At 49.3% G+C, this 16,739-nt stretch overlaps 2 protein-coding genes across 5 annotated transcripts in view; one reads left to right on the forward strand and one right to left on the reverse strand.

Moving 5' to 3' along the window:
- exoc2 (exocyst complex component 2) overlaps positions 1-10,080 on the forward strand; it is a 32,936-nt gene extending 22,856 nt beyond the window's left edge. For 3 of the 4 annotated variants that reach the window (XM_029149072.3, XM_029149071.3, XM_029149073.3), the window contains exons 12-28: positions 485-598; positions 902-1,026; positions 1,588-1,656; positions 1,747-1,904; positions 1,998-2,119; positions 2,817-2,878; positions 2,969-3,049; positions 3,181-3,240; positions 3,457-3,518; positions 3,601-3,670; positions 4,322-4,438; positions 5,612-5,753; positions 6,891-6,946; positions 7,021-7,143; positions 7,343-7,404; positions 7,695-7,754; positions 7,833-10,080. In XM_029149072.3, coding sequence (XP_029004905.1) covers positions 485-598; positions 902-1,026; positions 1,588-1,656; positions 1,747-1,904; positions 1,998-2,119; positions 2,817-2,878; positions 2,969-3,049; positions 3,181-3,240; positions 3,457-3,518; positions 3,601-3,670; positions 4,322-4,438; positions 5,612-5,753; positions 6,891-6,946; positions 7,021-7,143; positions 7,343-7,404; positions 7,695-7,754; positions 7,833-7,926 — 1,577 coding nt within the window. In that variant the 3' untranslated portion in view covers positions 7,927-10,080. The remainder of the gene's footprint in view (positions 1-484; positions 599-901; positions 1,027-1,587; positions 1,657-1,746; positions 1,905-1,997; positions 2,120-2,816; positions 2,879-2,968; positions 3,050-3,180; positions 3,241-3,456; positions 3,519-3,600; positions 3,671-4,321; positions 4,439-5,611; positions 5,754-6,890; positions 6,947-7,020; positions 7,144-7,342; positions 7,405-7,694; positions 7,755-7,832) is intronic. The other variant, XM_029149074.3, reaches the window with a different exon arrangement.
- Positions 10,081-10,525: 445 nt separating this feature from the next.
- LOC114854557 (interferon regulatory factor 4-like) lies at positions 10,526-16,698 on the reverse strand. Its single transcript, XM_029149084.3, has 9 exons — positions 16,034-16,698; positions 15,670-15,906; positions 15,185-15,371; positions 14,979-15,055; positions 14,526-14,664; positions 14,339-14,440; positions 13,782-14,159; positions 11,766-11,878; positions 10,526-11,290 (listed from the first exon to the last, which is right to left on the reverse strand). The coding sequence occupies exons 2-9, from the start codon at positions 15,865-15,867 to the stop codon at positions 11,129-11,131; spliced, it is 1,356 nt and encodes a 451-aa protein (XP_029004917.1). The 5' UTR covers positions 15,868-15,906; positions 16,034-16,698; the 3' UTR covers positions 10,526-11,128.
- Between the last annotated feature and the right edge of the window lie 41 nt (positions 16,699-16,739).

A 16,739-nucleotide genomic window follows, 5' to 3' on the forward strand; every position in this document is an offset into this window, starting at 1 on the left:
GCAGCTTCGCACAAACCCGTTTCATTTTCATTGAGACGGACCCAACCTTCTGTACTACAGTGTTTCACTTTCATTCAGGTTTGTTAACTTTCTTTGCTCATCCTGAAGTTATCTCACGGACCCACTGTTTTCTCTTTTTCTGCGACTGGAGCGATTGAGCTCCGGCAGCACAGCTCCCCATCGCCATCTAGTGGAGCTCTGGTGCTTTTCCAGACTGAACTGGAGGCCAGTGTGGCTCATGCAAACCCGCTTCACCCCAGCGCTAGCAGAGCCCACGGGACATTCTTTGAGCTGTGGGCCCGGGCAAAGATGGATCAGAACACAAATAAAGAGAGGCAGGAAGGATTGTTTGGTGTGAAAGCCTGCTGGGCTTATTGAGGAATGTGGATGTATGAAATGACTTATTTGATACCTCCAGCCTGTTGTTCTTCTCCCTCAATTCGTTTCTCATCTTGTTCTCCTGTCCTTTCACTGTGTCTGACAGTGGGCGTCGGAGCTTTGGACCTGGAGGGGGATACCCGTATGTTGGCCCTCGGCAGGCTCGGCCACACTGCGTCACTGAAGAGGGGGGGCAGCCTGCGAACGCCGCGGCCCAGCAGTGAGTACGGTCGCTCCCACGTGCCTGGTGTTTGAGAGGGGTTTCCCTGTCTGAGCCAGGCTCCAATTCAGCCTTTGTTTGTTTATGTGGCTGTTTTGCAGCCTATGCTGTTTAGGGGAATCACAGTGTAAGAGCATAAAGGAATTGTGGTGACTCTGTGCGCAGCAGCTTGTACGGTAACGGTGCTGACAACTGGAACCCACTGTGCCAGGAATTCAGTGCTTTGAATGACTGAACCACCCCGACGCGTGCTGTCACACACGGGCTGCAGAACCTGATGCGATGCGTGTGTCTTTGTTCCAGCCTGGCACTTTGAAACGCCTCAACAGGTGCAGTTTGTGGAGAAGCTGTCAGATGTGGTGATCGGCCAGCTGCCAAACTTCTGGAAGCTTTGGATCTCTTATGTTAATGGGAGTCTCTTTAGTGAGGTAAATACCTAAGCAGGCCGCAATGCCCCCAGACGAATACGTCACACACTGTCAATGAAATATTCCATTTTTTGCCTGACTTCACGTCTCATTCTAAGTAAAATGGAAGTGAATTGGTTTTCACTCGTGTTTCTCAGAGTGAACCAAGAGGCAGGGTTTTTTTTCCTCATCGTGAGTCTAAACACAAGAGATTGGTGTTGTCTAGTGAAACAATGTTATAAAACCTCTAGGAAGGATTTTTTTTTTCCTAATTTATTACAATTGCCCACTTTGACATAGTGATGAACTGATTTGCCCCACAGAGAACTTACTAAACATGTGTCCCACACAAACTCCGGACAGTGACGCTAGTCCTACGTTATCACATGATCTTTAATAAGTATTTAAATCTTTATTTTTTTTTTATCTAACTTTTAACTTTGACCCCATCCCAACCTTTTTAGGGATTGTGATTTCTTCTTTTTGACTCAGTTCACATAATTCACCCTTTAGTTCTTCATCCACTTTTTAGATTTTTGACTTGTTTTAAATCTTATCAGCCGTTTCTTTTATGCCTTGCAGACCGGAGAGAAATCTGGACAAGTCGAGAAATCCAAGAAGAATGCCAGGCAGAGGCAGAATGACTTTAAGGTCAAATAGGACTGTCCTCTATCCACTAAACATTTACACTACATTTGTTTATGGATGATTGTATATGAATGTTGGCTTCACTGGCTACAGAAAATGATTGAGGAGCTGACCAATCGCCTCGTGAGGCTTATTCGTGGGGCCATCCTCCCCACGACGCTGCCACAGCAGGAGCTGAGTTTTTATGGAGGCTGGGAGAGCAAGGCAGAGCTGACTGGAGCCTGGCACACGCAGATCATACACACTGTCCGGTCCGACTGCTCAGTTCTATCATTTTGTATTGCTTTGATAATTCATCATTACAGAATGGTGACCTCTCCCTTTCTCTCTCTCGTCCCCTGTAGGGCTTGTCATGAGGCTCTGTCAGCTTTGGAAATCCCAAATGATTTGCTGCAGGTGATCCAGGATCTGTTGCTGGAGCTGAGAGTTCATTGCCTCATGATAACTTTGCTGCACACTACAGAAGGTGAGAGAGAAGTCGGATGAATGGATGTGTCCATACACAGGAATGCATTCCACAATCGTGTCTGTTGTGCCTGCATGTGTGTCATTTCCTGTTAGTTCAAATGATATATGTACAGTAGTTCTCCCATATTACAGTAACATTGAAAAACACTATGCAGCAGTAATTATCATGAGACATAATGGAACATAGCTTGACTTTGACTCTAAGGCCTTTTCCAGATTTCCCACTTTCCCGTTGCTGAGGACACTTGTCTAAGAATAGTCTCATTAACACACAGGGTTTATGACTTCCAGTGGATTTTCACAGATCACAATGAAAGCATGTTTGTTCTTTGAATATTGGTCAGTGTCACCTTTACCTCATATACTGTAGCTAAGGTACTAATGGAGAAAGTGTTATGAGACTAAAACCAGACATGTTTACTTTCAGTGGTTAGACATGGTCATTTTGAGAAGAGTGACTAGTTTTCACTTAACGTTCCCCCACAAACACGCTCACATTGTGGTCTGGGCAGAAAGAGTCTGATTTTATATCACGTTGTGGTTTACCCTCAGAAACTATTATGTTTATATTTTCATTGTAATGGCCTTTTATGAAAGTGACTGCAGTTCACACGTAGACAGTGTTTTGAAGTTCACTGTTATTGGTACAGTTACAGGCAAAGCCCTTTCGATTTCTTTGCTTTCTATGTTGTCAGATGTCAAAAGGCTTGCTGAAAAAGAGGACTGGGTGGTTGACAATGAGGGCATCACCTGCCTGGTGAGGACCTGCCTTTGTATCAGACAGTGCTTCTCTTACTGTTGGCAGAAAACGTTGGGAGTGTTTGTCATTGCTGTTCTTTACTTGCAGCCATCACGGTTTGAGCAGTGTATGATGATGATGCTACAGTCACTCAAAGAGCCGCTGGAAATTAAAACAGGAGAGATTAACGTAAGAATCGCTCCAGTGTAATTACAGGATGTTAACGAAGTCACGGCTATTGAACATCAAATGCCTGTTGTAGCAAAGTGAACTCAGAGCACTGCACATTAATAGAGAGAACTCTTGATCGTTTTCTTCAGGTGTTACTGTTGGAGCAGGTCCAGGATCAGGCTGCAGAGATGAGTGTGAGCATCATGAAGGTAAGAGATCCAAACCTAGTGAAGGCGATGTGCTGTAGAATATGGAGACAGACGAGAGCAGCCATTCATGTGGAGACGCGAATTGAGCCATACGTGTTACACAGGAGCAAAAACATCCCTCAAGGCACAAAGACCTAGAAGTAATAATTCAACACACCATGAACACCACACGATGCTGCGTTACATTCACAAGCTGTGGCTCCATGTGTTACACAGGTTTTCATCAACTGCCTGGAGGAGCTGAGTGCCAAGAAAGATGGACAAACCGACACAGCTCAGTAAGTTTCTGGGGGATTTCTGTGAAGACTAAATGTTTATTACCTGTTGGATTTAAGCTACATATTTAACGTTGTTTTGCAGCAGCCTGGCAGCGGACGTGTCTTCTCCTGATCATTTTACCAGTGTTCAGGAGAGCTTCACTCCAACATCTGTAAGCTGGTGTTTTTATTGTTTTCTTGGTTATTACACCTGAAATGCCACATCTGGTGACTACCACTGTCACTGAAGCGTGGGCTCTCTCCTTCACACTAGACATGCTTCTCATTCAAACCACAAAATGTTATCAGGCAGTTTCCTGGTTGTGGACAAGAAGCAGATACGTCCTCATTTCCTGTAACTTGTTTGACATGTTGGTGAGGGGGGTGAGTGTGGGGTGAGAGGAGGATGAGGAGGAGGAAGAGCAGGGTGTCTGCTGCTTCTGGTAAAGAGAAATGGAGCAAGGTGCAGACGGGGTTTCCCCACACCCAAATGAGAAGCAGGGGTGAGGCAGCAAAATACGAGCGAGTGCAGCTGACCGGCGCCGCTCATCATACAGACAGCAACTCTTACAGACTGGTTTCTGCTGCGTGCTGTCAGCTTTCGCTACATCTGCCAGTGAGCACTTCATTGGGCAAAGTGTAAGAAAGTAGTCTGTGCCGGTGACGTGGTCGTCTGAATGTAGGTTAACCATTTTGTCACCACCCCCCTCAGTGTTTGTGTGCTCACGCTCGGGGGTTGCCGTTTCTTGATTCATGTTTCCCATTCTGTGAACCCCCACACTCACACATCACTGGGCTGATGTTCTTCTCCTGTGTCCATGTAGGAGCAGCGTCTGCTGATCATCCTCAGTAACTGCCATTACCTGGAGAGACGCACCTTCCTGAACCTGGCTGATCATTTCGAGAAACACGGCTTCACCGGGACAGAGAAGATCACTCGAGTCAGTATTGAAGTCCACTGCTCATCTCATCTGCAGCTCTGTAGATGGAGGAAACTACACTCACATCTGTGTCAGACAGTTGATGAGAAGTGTGTTGTGACCAATGTCCCTTAACCTCTTGTGGGCACAGATGACTCGTCTCTGAAAAAAACAAAAGGTCAATTTCTCAGTTACATATTGAAATCCTTTCTTCTCTTGACACACAATGACTAACGTCTGAATCACAAAGCAAAGAAGTGTTCGGTTGCTTTTCCTGTAAAAACACATGAACATTTTCTCTGAAAGATCGATTTAGAGTGTTTCTGCTGTTTCAGTAATATTTCCAAAGCAACAGTTTGAGACTGAATATACAGATATTAACGTTGTCATGAACATGACTAATAAATAAGAAATCCCCATCATTCATATGCCGTTTTTACAGAAGCCTCTTTACGTTAACACTACATTGTTTTAAAGCCAGCAAAATGTGCAAAGTCAACATTTCCACAAGTTTGAAGCAGCACAAAAGAAAATACACGATTAAATTGGACTGGTCCTAAGATGTTACACTTACAGAGAGTTCAGATCAGGGCATTCACATCATCTATGTCAACAACTGTCAAGTGCAAACACAGGTTATGAAAATACACAGTAAGTGAATCTGTTCTGTAACATTGTATATGACTAAAAAAGTGAATCGATTGAAACAAATGAAAACACTTCAGTTCGTGTTTGGTGTGTGTGCGTCTGGAGGCCCTTCCTCCTGGGTTTTTTCTCAGTGATGAATCAAACAGAAGAGGTCTTAACTTAAGCTTATTAATGAATTAAGGTGTTTCTGAAGAGTTCAGACCCTTCACCTGCTGATGTTTGAATCGGGAGCCAACCGACATCCCTGAGCTTGGGCTGCTCTGCAAAGACCCCAAGCTGATGCACAGGGCGGCTCATGCTCCGCTGCTGCACACGTTGGTTTAATTAGGGACATGTGAGCATCTCATTGTGTTTGTCATTTTTATGTGTTTATCATTTTTAGCAACATGAAGACCGCTAACGTTGCAGTTGTGTCTTCAAGGACTTTGCATTGCTACGTGTTTCTGCACAAAGAATTCCCATGTTTTGCTATTAACTGCGGATTTGTGCATCGTATGATGGATGGTGGTGTATCTGGTCCTAACGTGGTGTGTTCTGACCCACCAGGTCAGCGTAGATGCTGTACGGGAGCTAGACAGGAAGCTGTTTGACGCCTACATCGAGCGACGGGCCGATCCGATCGCAGGCTCCCTGGAACCCGGCATCTACGCTGGCTACTTTGACTGGAGAGACTGCCAGACCCCCACAGGTTTGTTACAGCAGTTTACACTTCATTGTCACAGTTTGATGTCAGTTCAGGACAAAGGGGGGAATGAGCCGCTGCAACCACCAACCGAGCCAGTAGTGTCATAAGCGAGAGCGTTGTTGTGGTTCCCATGTGTCATGTGTGAGGTGCAGCCCGTTGATGGATTACTGTAAACACGGCTCTGATCATCCTATTGGCCCCCTCACAGCTTCTTTAACTGTGGGTGTGCAGCCATGTCGACTCTGACTCTGCGCTCACCAGATGCTCCCCAAACCCAGGTGAAACCTAAATGCGTATATGTGGTTTACCTTAGCACAGGATGTGAAGCAACTCGTCACCGTGTGTGACATTCAGTGAGTTTTCAGATGGCCGGGAGCTTTTTACACGCGTACAAAAGGCAGCATTGATCGAAAGCTGCTTTGCTCCAGTCTGTTCCTGCCAGTGAGAGCTTGTGTGTGTTGGCTGCGTGTGAAAGAGGAACCGTATGGACACTAGACCGCAGTTCTAGGATATGATACTTTCACTTGTTGCACTTTCTGTGTGGGACACATGTTAACGTGTGGGTGCTGCAAGAAATTAAAACTCCAGTTTCAGTACTTTCAGTGTGTTGTTTCACTGTTGGGTTTACAGAATGTTATATTTGAACTTCCAGGAAGAGCATTCGCGGTGGCCTGCGTGTCCTCCAGTCGCTTACTATCAAATAGGTCATATCTGTATTTCCAGCACAGTCCTTCATGTTGTTTTGTTTCTGGGTAAAGTTTAATAATCTGTAGAGTCAGGTAACCAACACTTATTAATCAAAATGACTAATGGGCCTTAGTCGTGTTAAAGACTAAATGACTCTGGTTCGGTTGTTGATCATGTGCATCAGTCACCAAGGCCGTGGACGTGAACCACCACGTTTAATAAAGCTGGTCATGCAGAGCTCCAACCACTAAGACCTGTTGGTGCTGAGGATCTGTCACGTATTAGAACCTGCACCGCCCTAGGAGGTTCAGCAGGTTCCAGCTGGGCTCCGGCTCGCTGCTGGTTCATCCTCGTGTAAGGACGCGGCTCGTTCACTTTCCTCCAACCACCGCTGTGTAAAACATTCATGTACCTGTTAGGTCCTGATAAACGCTGTGCATTTTCCCTCCTCAGGTGTAAGAAACTACCTGAAGGAGGCTCTGGTGAACGTCATCACGGTCCACGCTGAGGTAGCGGCCGAGGCCTCTGCTGCACACGCTTCTCTGCTTCTTTGAGCGTGTCCTCACCTGTGTTTCTGTGCCAGGTCTTCACGGTCTCTAAGGATCTGGTGCCTCGTGTTTTGTCAAAAATCGTTGAGTCGGTTGCAGACGAGATGTGTCGTCTTATGCAGTGCGTGTCGTCCTTCAGCAGAAACGGAGCTCTGCAGGTACGTTCACATGTGCACAGCCACCGTCACTCACTCATAATAAGACCCTGACTAATAAGTCCTCGGCTGCTCGGGGATTTTCCTGTGGTTTTGATAATGTCACATTTCAGTTCGTGCCACTAACTGCTGATCGTTGTAGCTGCTCGTATCATTTCTCCAGCTCTCAGCTCTTTGTACCCCCCCCCCCCCTTGTCCTCAGGCTCGACTTGAACTCTGCGCTCTGAGAGACGCCGTAGCCACGTACCTGAACACGGAGAGCAAGTAGGTGTTGCCCCAGTGGCCCAGATGGGAGCGGGTGCTGTGTGTGCGCCCAGTGATTTATGGCCCAATGTCAGACATAAATCTTAGCAGTCGCACATCCCTCGCTACAATCCCTGTTTGTGTTACTTGGTGGGTTCTGGAGAGGAAATGAAAGTAATCTGGTTCTGCTGTGTGTACTTCGTGCGGTGTGTGTACGCGTGCATGTGTTGGTGAGCGTGGATGCATCTATGGACTGGCTCTAAACTGAACTCTCTGCTGGGTCCTGTCAATAAAAGCCTGTCTCGTTGCAGCGCCAGCTTCAAACTGGCCTTGGACGCGCTGCCTCAGCTGCAGAGCGGCGCTGACAAGAAGTGAGTGTCGTGCAGGAGCAGGGGGGCCGTGACCTTTTAAGTGATTAACAGATTAATGCATGTTATCTCTTCCTCCAGGTTACTGGAGGAGCTGCTGAACAAGTTTAAGAGCAGCATGCAGCTCCAGCTCACCTGCTTCCAGCCCTCGTCCGTCCAGCCTGTCAAGAGATGAACGGCTCCCGCTGACATGAAGCTGCACCCCCTTCGTTTTATCATCCACGTGGAATCATTTAATGAATTTTAACTGCACTTATCTTGTCAGTTATCACTCTATTGTTTACTCATCCCTTTTTTTGAGTGTCACTTTCAATTTCTGCTTCGCTAGATGATCATAAATGTCTGTTCATCTAATCTAGACACTAAATGAGTTGATTTCATTGTTACTCTGTAGGACAGTCCCAGTTCTGTTGGTTATGCAAATCACCTATGGCCACTCACGTCCCCAACCGAGTGTGTGCAAATGGATCCGTCACTGCTCACACTTTTCAAAAGGGTCCACACAACGCGAAGAATGTCCTGAACGAACGTGTAAAGTGGAAAGAGGTGAACCTGAGGTGGTTACATTCGGCGTTTGAGCTCTAGTTTGTTGCTGAGCCTTTCTCACAGTGGACGGTCACCTGTAGGAGTCTGAGCTTCCCGTTCTCATCCATGATTGTCTCTCCAGACCGATCCAGCTTACCTAAGTGACGCTGACAGACAGGAAATGGCCAGAGGGTAATCCATAACCATAGAAATGGACAGCATCATAAAACATTAGTATTGGATTTTGCAGCAGAAGAATCTGGGCTGTGGCGATTTCATCTTTGCATAGAAAAATATATTTAACAGGAATCCATGTCCATCTGCTGATCAACATGGAAACCATTGAATGTGAAGCTGCTGAGCTGAGAGCTGTTGGGGACCTTGTTCTCTTTTTGTTTCCAGCCCTGACACATCTGAGACGCGTCCCCTCTCGTCTTGGCTCACTTGCTGTTTGAAGCGGCGGCTTGGTCCACTCATCTCTGGAGCAGCAGCTCTGCCCCGTCTCGCTCTGTGAGGAGCGGCTGGCAGGGCGTGAGCAGGGCGTGAGCAGGGCCGTTACCCGGCCTCTGGAGGCGTCTGGGTGTAGTTCTGGTGGTGGTGGGTCGACCCACGCCAGCAGTTAGCTGAGGACACACCGTGCTCTGGTTTTGCAGCTGCAGTTGACCCATTAAAACTGGTTTCTCAGCGTAGAAGCCACACCTGAACAGAACGTTAACTTCTGGTTACAACGTCCTGGTGTCTCATTCATGCACCACTTTTTTCAGTCTTGGTTTCCCATCTGCATGTAGGGGAAAGTCAAGCAGAGCAGGCAGGAGATGTTTTGATTCTCTGTGTGCTAAACTTAGCTCTCTGCCCTCCCACGGATTCATTCACAAAATAAGATCAAAGCCCAGAACCTTGTGCCTTCGCTACCAGTCAGTGTTTACAGTAACTGGAGAGGTGATGGGGGAGTTTTTATTCGAGCTCTGTTCCATTCAGGAGTTAAAACCACAAGAGCTGAAAAACAAGCAAAGGCTCTGACAGGAGGCACGTTCACGGAGGGTCCGTTAGAAGGTTCCACCGCTCTCCCGGACAAACACAGCCCTCCCCTCAGTGTAAGTCCCAGGTGTCAGCGCTGGGGGTGAAGCCGGTTGTGAATGTGATTGTGTGTCCAAACGGATGAACTGATCTGGTTAAACGTTGAGGTCTGTGTGACGCGCTCCCTCTCGGCCGATTCTGCTCCTGTAACTGCGTCTGGACACCCGTGAATGTAAAGACATTTGAGGACTCAATTGATACTGATTTTATGAAATCGCCCTCATGTCAGACTTTGCTCTCAAACCGTGTCGTCCAAGGAACCGCCGTCTTCGTTAGAGGAAAGTCAAGTAACTTTTTTTTTCACACACCTTCAAAGCCACGCTGTCTTTTAAGCTCCACTGAAAACAAATGGAAAAAGTGTTGAGTTTCTCTATCAGCTGAATGGTTGAGGAAACCGTTAGTCACTGCAGATGTTTTCAGGTGTTTGTGGTTTCTTGAAATTAGCGCTCAATTATGAAAAGACCAAGGTTTTAGTTCATCCCTCAGCACTCAGTGAACCTCGTCTGTAGCTCTGAGCCCTTGGGGCTCCAATGCTATGACGTCATCCAGCTCTTTATCGCAGCAGAAGCTTCCAGGTGACCTCACCTGGATGAGGCTCAGCAGGTCTGTGGAGCGAACCAGGCTGAACAAGCTCTATGATGAACGCGGTGTCTAGTGTGGTGTAGTAAACATGAAGTGAGATGTTGTACCAAAAGAAGTCTGTTCTTAAACGCAGATATTCAAGTCACAGCGCTTCTGTGTAGTTTTTGTGTATGTTTGAATTCCTTGGTTTATTGATCAGTGACATCAGATCTGAATCTCTTGCTGTTGTCTGTTTTGTTGGGGACCAGGTTCAGTCTGATGAAAACAGTAAACAGTGGTTTTCAGCATAAGTGTTTTTCTTCTTCGTCTTCCTGTGACAGAAGCATCTGTGGCTTCTTGAGTGATTGTTTTCCATGAAAGTGGAAACCGACCGTAATCTGAGCAGAAGCAGGAACGCTTCCTCCCCAGCGCCGCGGAAAGCATGAGCGAGCGCTTCCTCTCCTCTCCCCGCGTGATGTCATCATTGTTTGTGATAACGACGCTTTGATTAACCAGCCTCATCCTGCATCTGAACCACACTTCCTGCTCAGCGCGAAGGCGCTCGCACACAGCACCGGCGCCACTCGTAGTCAGAAACACACTTCAGCTCGTTACACTTCAGTCGTTTATTGCAAAGACATGTAAAACAAGCCGTTTCTCAGATAAAGTTAAACATCAGCTCATTTCTCGTACCATTTCACACAAAACTGGGTTGAAAAAGCTTATCTGAAATTAGTTCCCTGAGAGTTTTGTCTTTTGTTCACAGCCAGGCACAAGACATCATTCATAACTTACTACATGGTGGTGATAGTGTCTCCTAGCAACAGAAAAATCCAAAGTATGTACAAGGATAAAACGCATAACAACAAACGTTGACGTTTGGTACATGATGAGCTGAGGCAGGGAGACGCTCGTGTTCGCGTCCAGCGCTGAAGGAACCTGCTGCTCTGTTCATGTAAATGTCCCAAAATGTCAAACTACAAAAGGATTTACTTACACTTTTCTACAGTACAATCACCCAAGCTGTCAGTTCTGTTTGAATAGTAAGTAAAGAAATATTCACTGACCCCTAAAAGTAAAAAATAACACTGCAAATCAGTTTTGACTGCACGGTCCATCAATGTCCATCGTGTCCCTGAATGTCCTCGTGTCCTCGGCTCCTGGAGCTCGGCTCTTCCTCCTCCTCCTCCTCCTCCTCCTCCTCGGGGACGAGCTCACTCCTGCAGGCTGCTGCTGTGGTGGTGCGTGAGGGCCCTCTGGAAGTCCTCGGAGGCGTTGAGGTGCTCGGCGACGCCCGGGTGCTCGTAGCCGCGGTAGAAGTGGCCGCTGGGCTGCTGCGTGTAGTACAGGAGCTGCCTGGCGAACAGCGGCTCCACCTGAAACGGCAAAGTCATGAAGCCATGAAGAGGCAGCGCTTAACCAGACCCCACACACACACACACACACACACACACAACGAGCAGACGCGGCCAACGACGGACCAGGCTCAGAACCTGAGAAGTCAAGGTTCCTGTTCAGATGTAGGTGTTTCTGTGGTCAGACGCTCTCATGTCATTTAGGGGAAAAGGTCTGAAAAGTAAAACCAGCTCAGGTTCAGTGAAAGAGTCCGAGTCCCAGCGGCCGCAGAGCCGAGGCTCAGCTGGAGTTAAACAGCAAAGCCCAGATGCAGTGACTGGTCCCGCTTCAGCGCTGCCTCTGGACCCGAGTCTAGAGGAACGGAGAGGCTGCTGCTGAAGGGGTAATGAAGAAGTCGCTACAGACTTTCATATCAGGCTTACAATTTCAAATCCCATTTTCACTTTTGAGTGGCTGCTTTCACAGTTGACTCGTGAATGTGTGAAGCCGCGTCACCTGGACTGTGAGGGTCCGTCGTTGTCTCTGCGGGTCCAGACACTCGTCCCCGAAGCTCAGCAGGACCTGGAAGCGCGGCAGCGGCCGCCCGTGGAGCCCGTAGCTCTGGATCTCTGCAACAGAGCGCACCCGTGAGCCCACATTCAAATGAATTCAGCAGAACTTCACCTGAAGTGACATTTGGGGTGATTCGCACGGAAAGTCCTGGTCACAACGTATGCAGATTGAATTAGCTGTGACTTCCACAGCTGGGGCTGTCGTGGAGAGTGGGCGGCTCACGTGACAGATGACTTATCACACGTATGACTGGCGCCGCGCTGGGGGTGACATTTGGGGGCTTTTGTTGTACTTCGCTGTTCTTAGAAGGTTGTTTTAGGGCAAAGACATGAGGCCCAGATCTGATCAAACCGAGCTTGTTTGAGGTTAAAGTGAGTGAAGCTGTTTTATGTTTGTGTAAGTTACTGAAGCTTTACACTTCTATCACTGCATCCTGGAGTTTGTCCATTAAAGCAGCAGCTACAGGTTGGTGCCTGGTGCTGTATCACAGGCTGATGACACCGCAGCTCTGTTCATGAACCGTGTGTGTGTGTGTGTGTGTGTGTTTCTGTGTGTGTGCGCGTGCGTGCGTGTGTTTCTGTTTTCTGTATGTGTGTGTGTTTCTGTGTGTGTGTTTCTATGTGTGTGTTTCTGTGTGTGCGCTTCCGCCTCCCTGCTCATTGTTACCTGTCAGGTAGTCCTGTGTGTGTGTGTGTGTGTGTGTGTGTGTGTGTGTGTGTGTGTGTGTGTGTGTGTGTGTGTTTCTGTGTGTGCGTGTGTGTTTCTGTGTGTGCGTGTGTGTGCGTGTGTGTTTCTGTGTGTGCGCGCGTGTGTCTCTGTACGTGTGCGTGTCTGTGTGTTTCTGTTTTCTGTATGTGTGTGTGTGTGTGTGTGTGTGCGTGTGTGTGTTTCTGTGTGTGCGTGTGTGTTTCTGTGTGTGTGTGTGTTTCTGTGTGTGCGCGCGTGTGTGTCTCTGTATGTGTGCGTGTCTGTGTGTTTCTGTTTTCTGTATGTGTGTGTGTGTGTGTTTCTGTGAGTTTCTGTGTGTGCGTGTGTTTCTGTTTTCTGTATGTGTGTGTGTGTGTGTTTCTGTGAGTTTCTGTGTGTGTGTGTGTGTTTCTGTGTGTGTGTGTGTGTGTTTCTGTGTGTGCGTGTGTGTGTTTCTGTGTGTTTCTGTGTGTGCGCGCGTGTGTGTCTCTGTATGTGTGTGTGTGTCTGTGTGTTTCTGTTTTCTGTATGTGTGTGTGTGTGTTTCTGTGTGTGTGTGTGTGTTTCTGTGTGTGCGCGCGTGTGTGTCTCTGTATGTGTGTGTGTCTGTGTGTTTCTGTTTTCTGTATGTGTGTGTGTGTGTGTTTCTGTGTGTGTGTGTGTGTGTGTGTGTGTTTCTGTGTGTGCGTGTGTGTTTCTGTGTGTGCGCGCGTGTGTGTCTCTGTACGTGTGCGTGTCTGTGTGTTTCTATTTTCTGTATGTGTGTGTGTGTGTGCGCGTGTGTGTGTTTCTGTGTGTGCGTGTGTGTTTCTGTGTGTGTGTGTGTTTCTGTGTGTGCGCGTGTTTCTGTGTGTGCGCGTGTTTCTGTGTGTGCGCGCGTGTGTGTCTCTGTATGTGTGCGTGTCTGTGTGTTTCTGTTTTCTGTATGTGTGTGTTTCTGTGAGTTTCTGTGTGTGCGTGTGTTTCTGTTTTCTGTATGTGTGTGTGTGTGTTTCTGTGTGTGTGTTTCTGTGTGTGCGCGCGTGTGTGTCTCTGTATGTGTGCGTGTCTGTGTGTTTCTGTTTTCTGTATGTGTGTGTGTGTGTGTTTCTGTGAGTTTCTGTGTGTGCGTGTGTTTCTGTTTTCTGTATGTGTGCGTGTGTGTGTGTGTTTCTGTGAGTTTCTGTGTGTGCGTGTGTTTCTGTTTTCTGTATGTGTGCGTGTGTTTCTGTTTTCTGTATGTGTGTGTGTGTGTTTCTGTGTGTGCGCCTCCGCCTCCCTGCTCATCGTTACCTGTCAGGTAGTCCTGCGTGTGCAGGATTTTGGTGGGGATCTCCCGCTCCAGCTTGTTGGGCTTGTCTGCGTAGGGGGACAGGCCTCCCTGCCAGTAGACCCTGCTCTGGCACTGCCGCTTGGCGTAGAGGCCGTCTGCGCGCATCCACAGCAGGACCCCCCGGTCCAGGGGCGACGGGGGGCTCGGGGGACACTCGTCCGCCCTCCTCTGGGCGGAGACGCCGTCCACGGGCAGCGGCACCACCTCAGGCCGGCCGGGCTGCAGGTAGTGCTTCTCGTCCTGGGAGCACGGAGTGATGTGGCAGCCGTCGGGGGAGGAGGTGGTCACCTCCCGCAGGAGGATGTCCTGGTAAAACACAGTCACGTGGAGGCGGAAGTCTGGATGGGAGACAAGAGGAGCGGGTCAGACGGCACCTCCACGGTCCGAGGCAACGGCAGCTGCAGGTCCGTTCATTAAAGCTGGACTTACTGACCTTTGGCCACTGGGGGCAGCACAGCGTCTAACCTGTTTACCTGTGCTGCGTTCAAGGACCTTCTGTACAGAGCGTGGAGCTCACCTGTGAGCGCCTCCGCCGACCTGATGCTGGCGTCCAGCGAGAACGGCGACGGCTGGCTGTCGGCCGGTCCGTACGAGTAGATGGAGGCTCTGAGCTGGTACCCTGCAGGCACACGTCAGACAGAGCTCAGCTCAGCACAGACTGGACCGGAAGCGGCCCCAGAGCGTGAGTGGGAGCGGCAGCGTACCGTTCTCCATGGGGGGGCCCTGCCACGGCAGGCTGCGGGGGGGGCAGGGGCACTGCGTGAAGGACAGCTCGGGCAGAGACGCCTGCTCCTGGCAGTAGTCCCTCCAGCTGCATTCTGGGGGAGCCATGTACTGTGGCATCTGCACAGAGACAGCGGTCAGAGCGTCGCGCTGCGTTCACTGAACCCCGGGAACGTCGTCTCATAGATAAGTGGTGACCACTCACTTGTGTGGTGGGGAATGTTTAGTTTAGATCATTTCTAAGTTATGAGTCTGCGTATAATGTACAATAATGTGATCACGGCTCGATATGACACATGTGGCAGAATATAAGTTTCAGGTACTTTACATCTTGAAAGATGAACCAGTGAGTCATTCATGCGTTCACAGCAGGTTAGTGTGCGTTTCTGCTGTGACTTGAAGTCTCGGCTCATTTCCATGTGTATGAAAATCACCTGCGTCTGCAGCGCGGGGTAGGACGGGTGCACCGGGTAGCTGACCGGGCTCAGAGGACTGTCCTCCTGCCGGGGTCCTGAGGGCAGAGACGGAGCAATCACACACCTTCACCGGCGCTGCGCTCTTTGGCGTTCTGAGCGGAGCCTCGCTGTGACGTCACACACACACACACACACACACACACACGCGGCGGCTCGGTACTGACTCTTCTTGGCGCCCTCCGGGATGATGCGGTACACTTTGTACGGGTCGGAGATGTCCAGCTGGCTCCGCTCCACCAGCTCCTCGAAGTCGTTGCTCTTGTTGAGGGCGCAGCGGAGCCGCGTCTTCCAGGTCGGAGGATCCGGTTTGTCGATGCCCTCCCGAAACTTGCCTTTAAACAGCGCCCAGGCCTGAAGACAGGGCATCCGTCAAACGTCATTAGTCATTAAAGCGATGAGCGGCTGCTGTTGAGCTGAGGTTCAGCGCCGCGGCTCGAATGGAAACGTTCAAGTCGTTTATTAGATCGCTGTGATGCGTTTCCGGACCTGTTACCTGCATCTGTTGTAATCTGTTCTTAGTGGTTAATTCCACCGTACAATGCGCGTCATACACCCGTTAAAGCGCAGAAACGGGACGGGACGCTGACTTCTTCAACTTCCCCCACGGCGCACGTTCTGCGCGCTCGCGCGGGGACGCGCGGCTCCTTACCTTGAACAGCGCGGCGTCCTCGTCCCGGTTGTAGTCCTGCTTCCCCGCGTGTTTCCACGGTATCCTGAAGATGCTTTTCTCGTCGTTCTCCCACACCAGGCCGGGGTATTTCCCGCAGTCCACCTGCTCGATGAGCCACTGGCGCAGCTTCCCGTTGCCGCTGCTCCCGGAGCCTCCGTAATCCACCTCGGGGTTCATCTCTGCCAGACACACGCGCGACACCTCCACTGCTGAGTGCTGCAACGCAATGGGATGTTTTGAAAGTGTAGCAGAGAACAATGAGCCGCTCCGCCGAGTGAAGGTTAAGCCCCTGATCTCCCACGCGCGCCCTGAGCGCCCTGGGAGCCGGTCGCAGTGGTCTTACCTGCGAAACTCGAAACCCGTCAGGTTTTGAAATCACTCAGTCTCAGAAAGCCCTCATCATTACGACGGGCCCGCTTAAATCCTCCAGCCTATGCGAGCGGGGGGGCGGAGACACGCCGGGGATGCTGAGGAGGACGCACCTGCTGCCGCTCGCTACTGCGAAGCTTATCAGTGCGCGCGCAGCGGCCGATCTCCAGTAAGACACCGGGGGAAACCCTGCCGGCGTCAGTCTGCTGTCACACACCCGCACACGTGGAAAATCATGGGACTGAGACAAAAACAATTCTTTGAAATGATAAAGCCTTACGAAAAGTAAGTGTAGAGCGGTCCAGCGGTGCGCGTCTGTTCCCGTTGGAAGATTAAGTAGAACAGCGGCGTTACAGATAAAACTGACACGAGGCGCGTGTCGTGGTTTGATCGAATCTATTACAGGAATATTACAGAGGAACAAACTACACAAGCGTCGAGTTTCCACCGAAACAAGTATCGATACCACAATATCAAATATTTACTTTGGACGCCGAGAAACAAAAAGTGTAGTTTTTGTAATGTCATTAAATGGTCCATTGACAATAACTAGTCGGTAATTAGAGCAGTGACGTCAGATGTTACTAAACCCTTCGGACTGAGACGTCAGTTGTTTTATTAGTTTAATGTCAAAAAGAATTTACTGTTACTGTCACAGTCTAGAAATACTAGATTGGTAT

The sequence above is a fragment of the Betta splendens genome, chromosome 4 (genome assembly GCF_900634795.4).
Source record: "Betta splendens chromosome 4, fBetSpl5.4, whole genome shotgun sequence".
Classification (NCBI taxonomy): Eukaryota; Metazoa; Chordata; class Actinopteri; order Anabantiformes; family Osphronemidae; genus Betta; species Betta splendens.

Coding starts and splice junctions, on each gene's coding strand:
- LOC114854557 (XM_029149084.3), bottom strand. CDS start 15,867: ATGAACCCCGAGGTGGATTACGGAGGCTCCGGGAGCAGCGGCAACGGG. Junction 14,665..14,978: donor ACCCCGCGCTGCAGACGCAG/GTGATTTTCATA, acceptor GTCTCTGTGCAG/ATGCCACAGTACATGGCTCC. Junction 14,160..14,338: donor GTCGGCGGAGGCGCTCACAG/GTGAGCTCCACG, acceptor TCTCCCATCCAG/ACTTCCGCCTCCACGTGACT.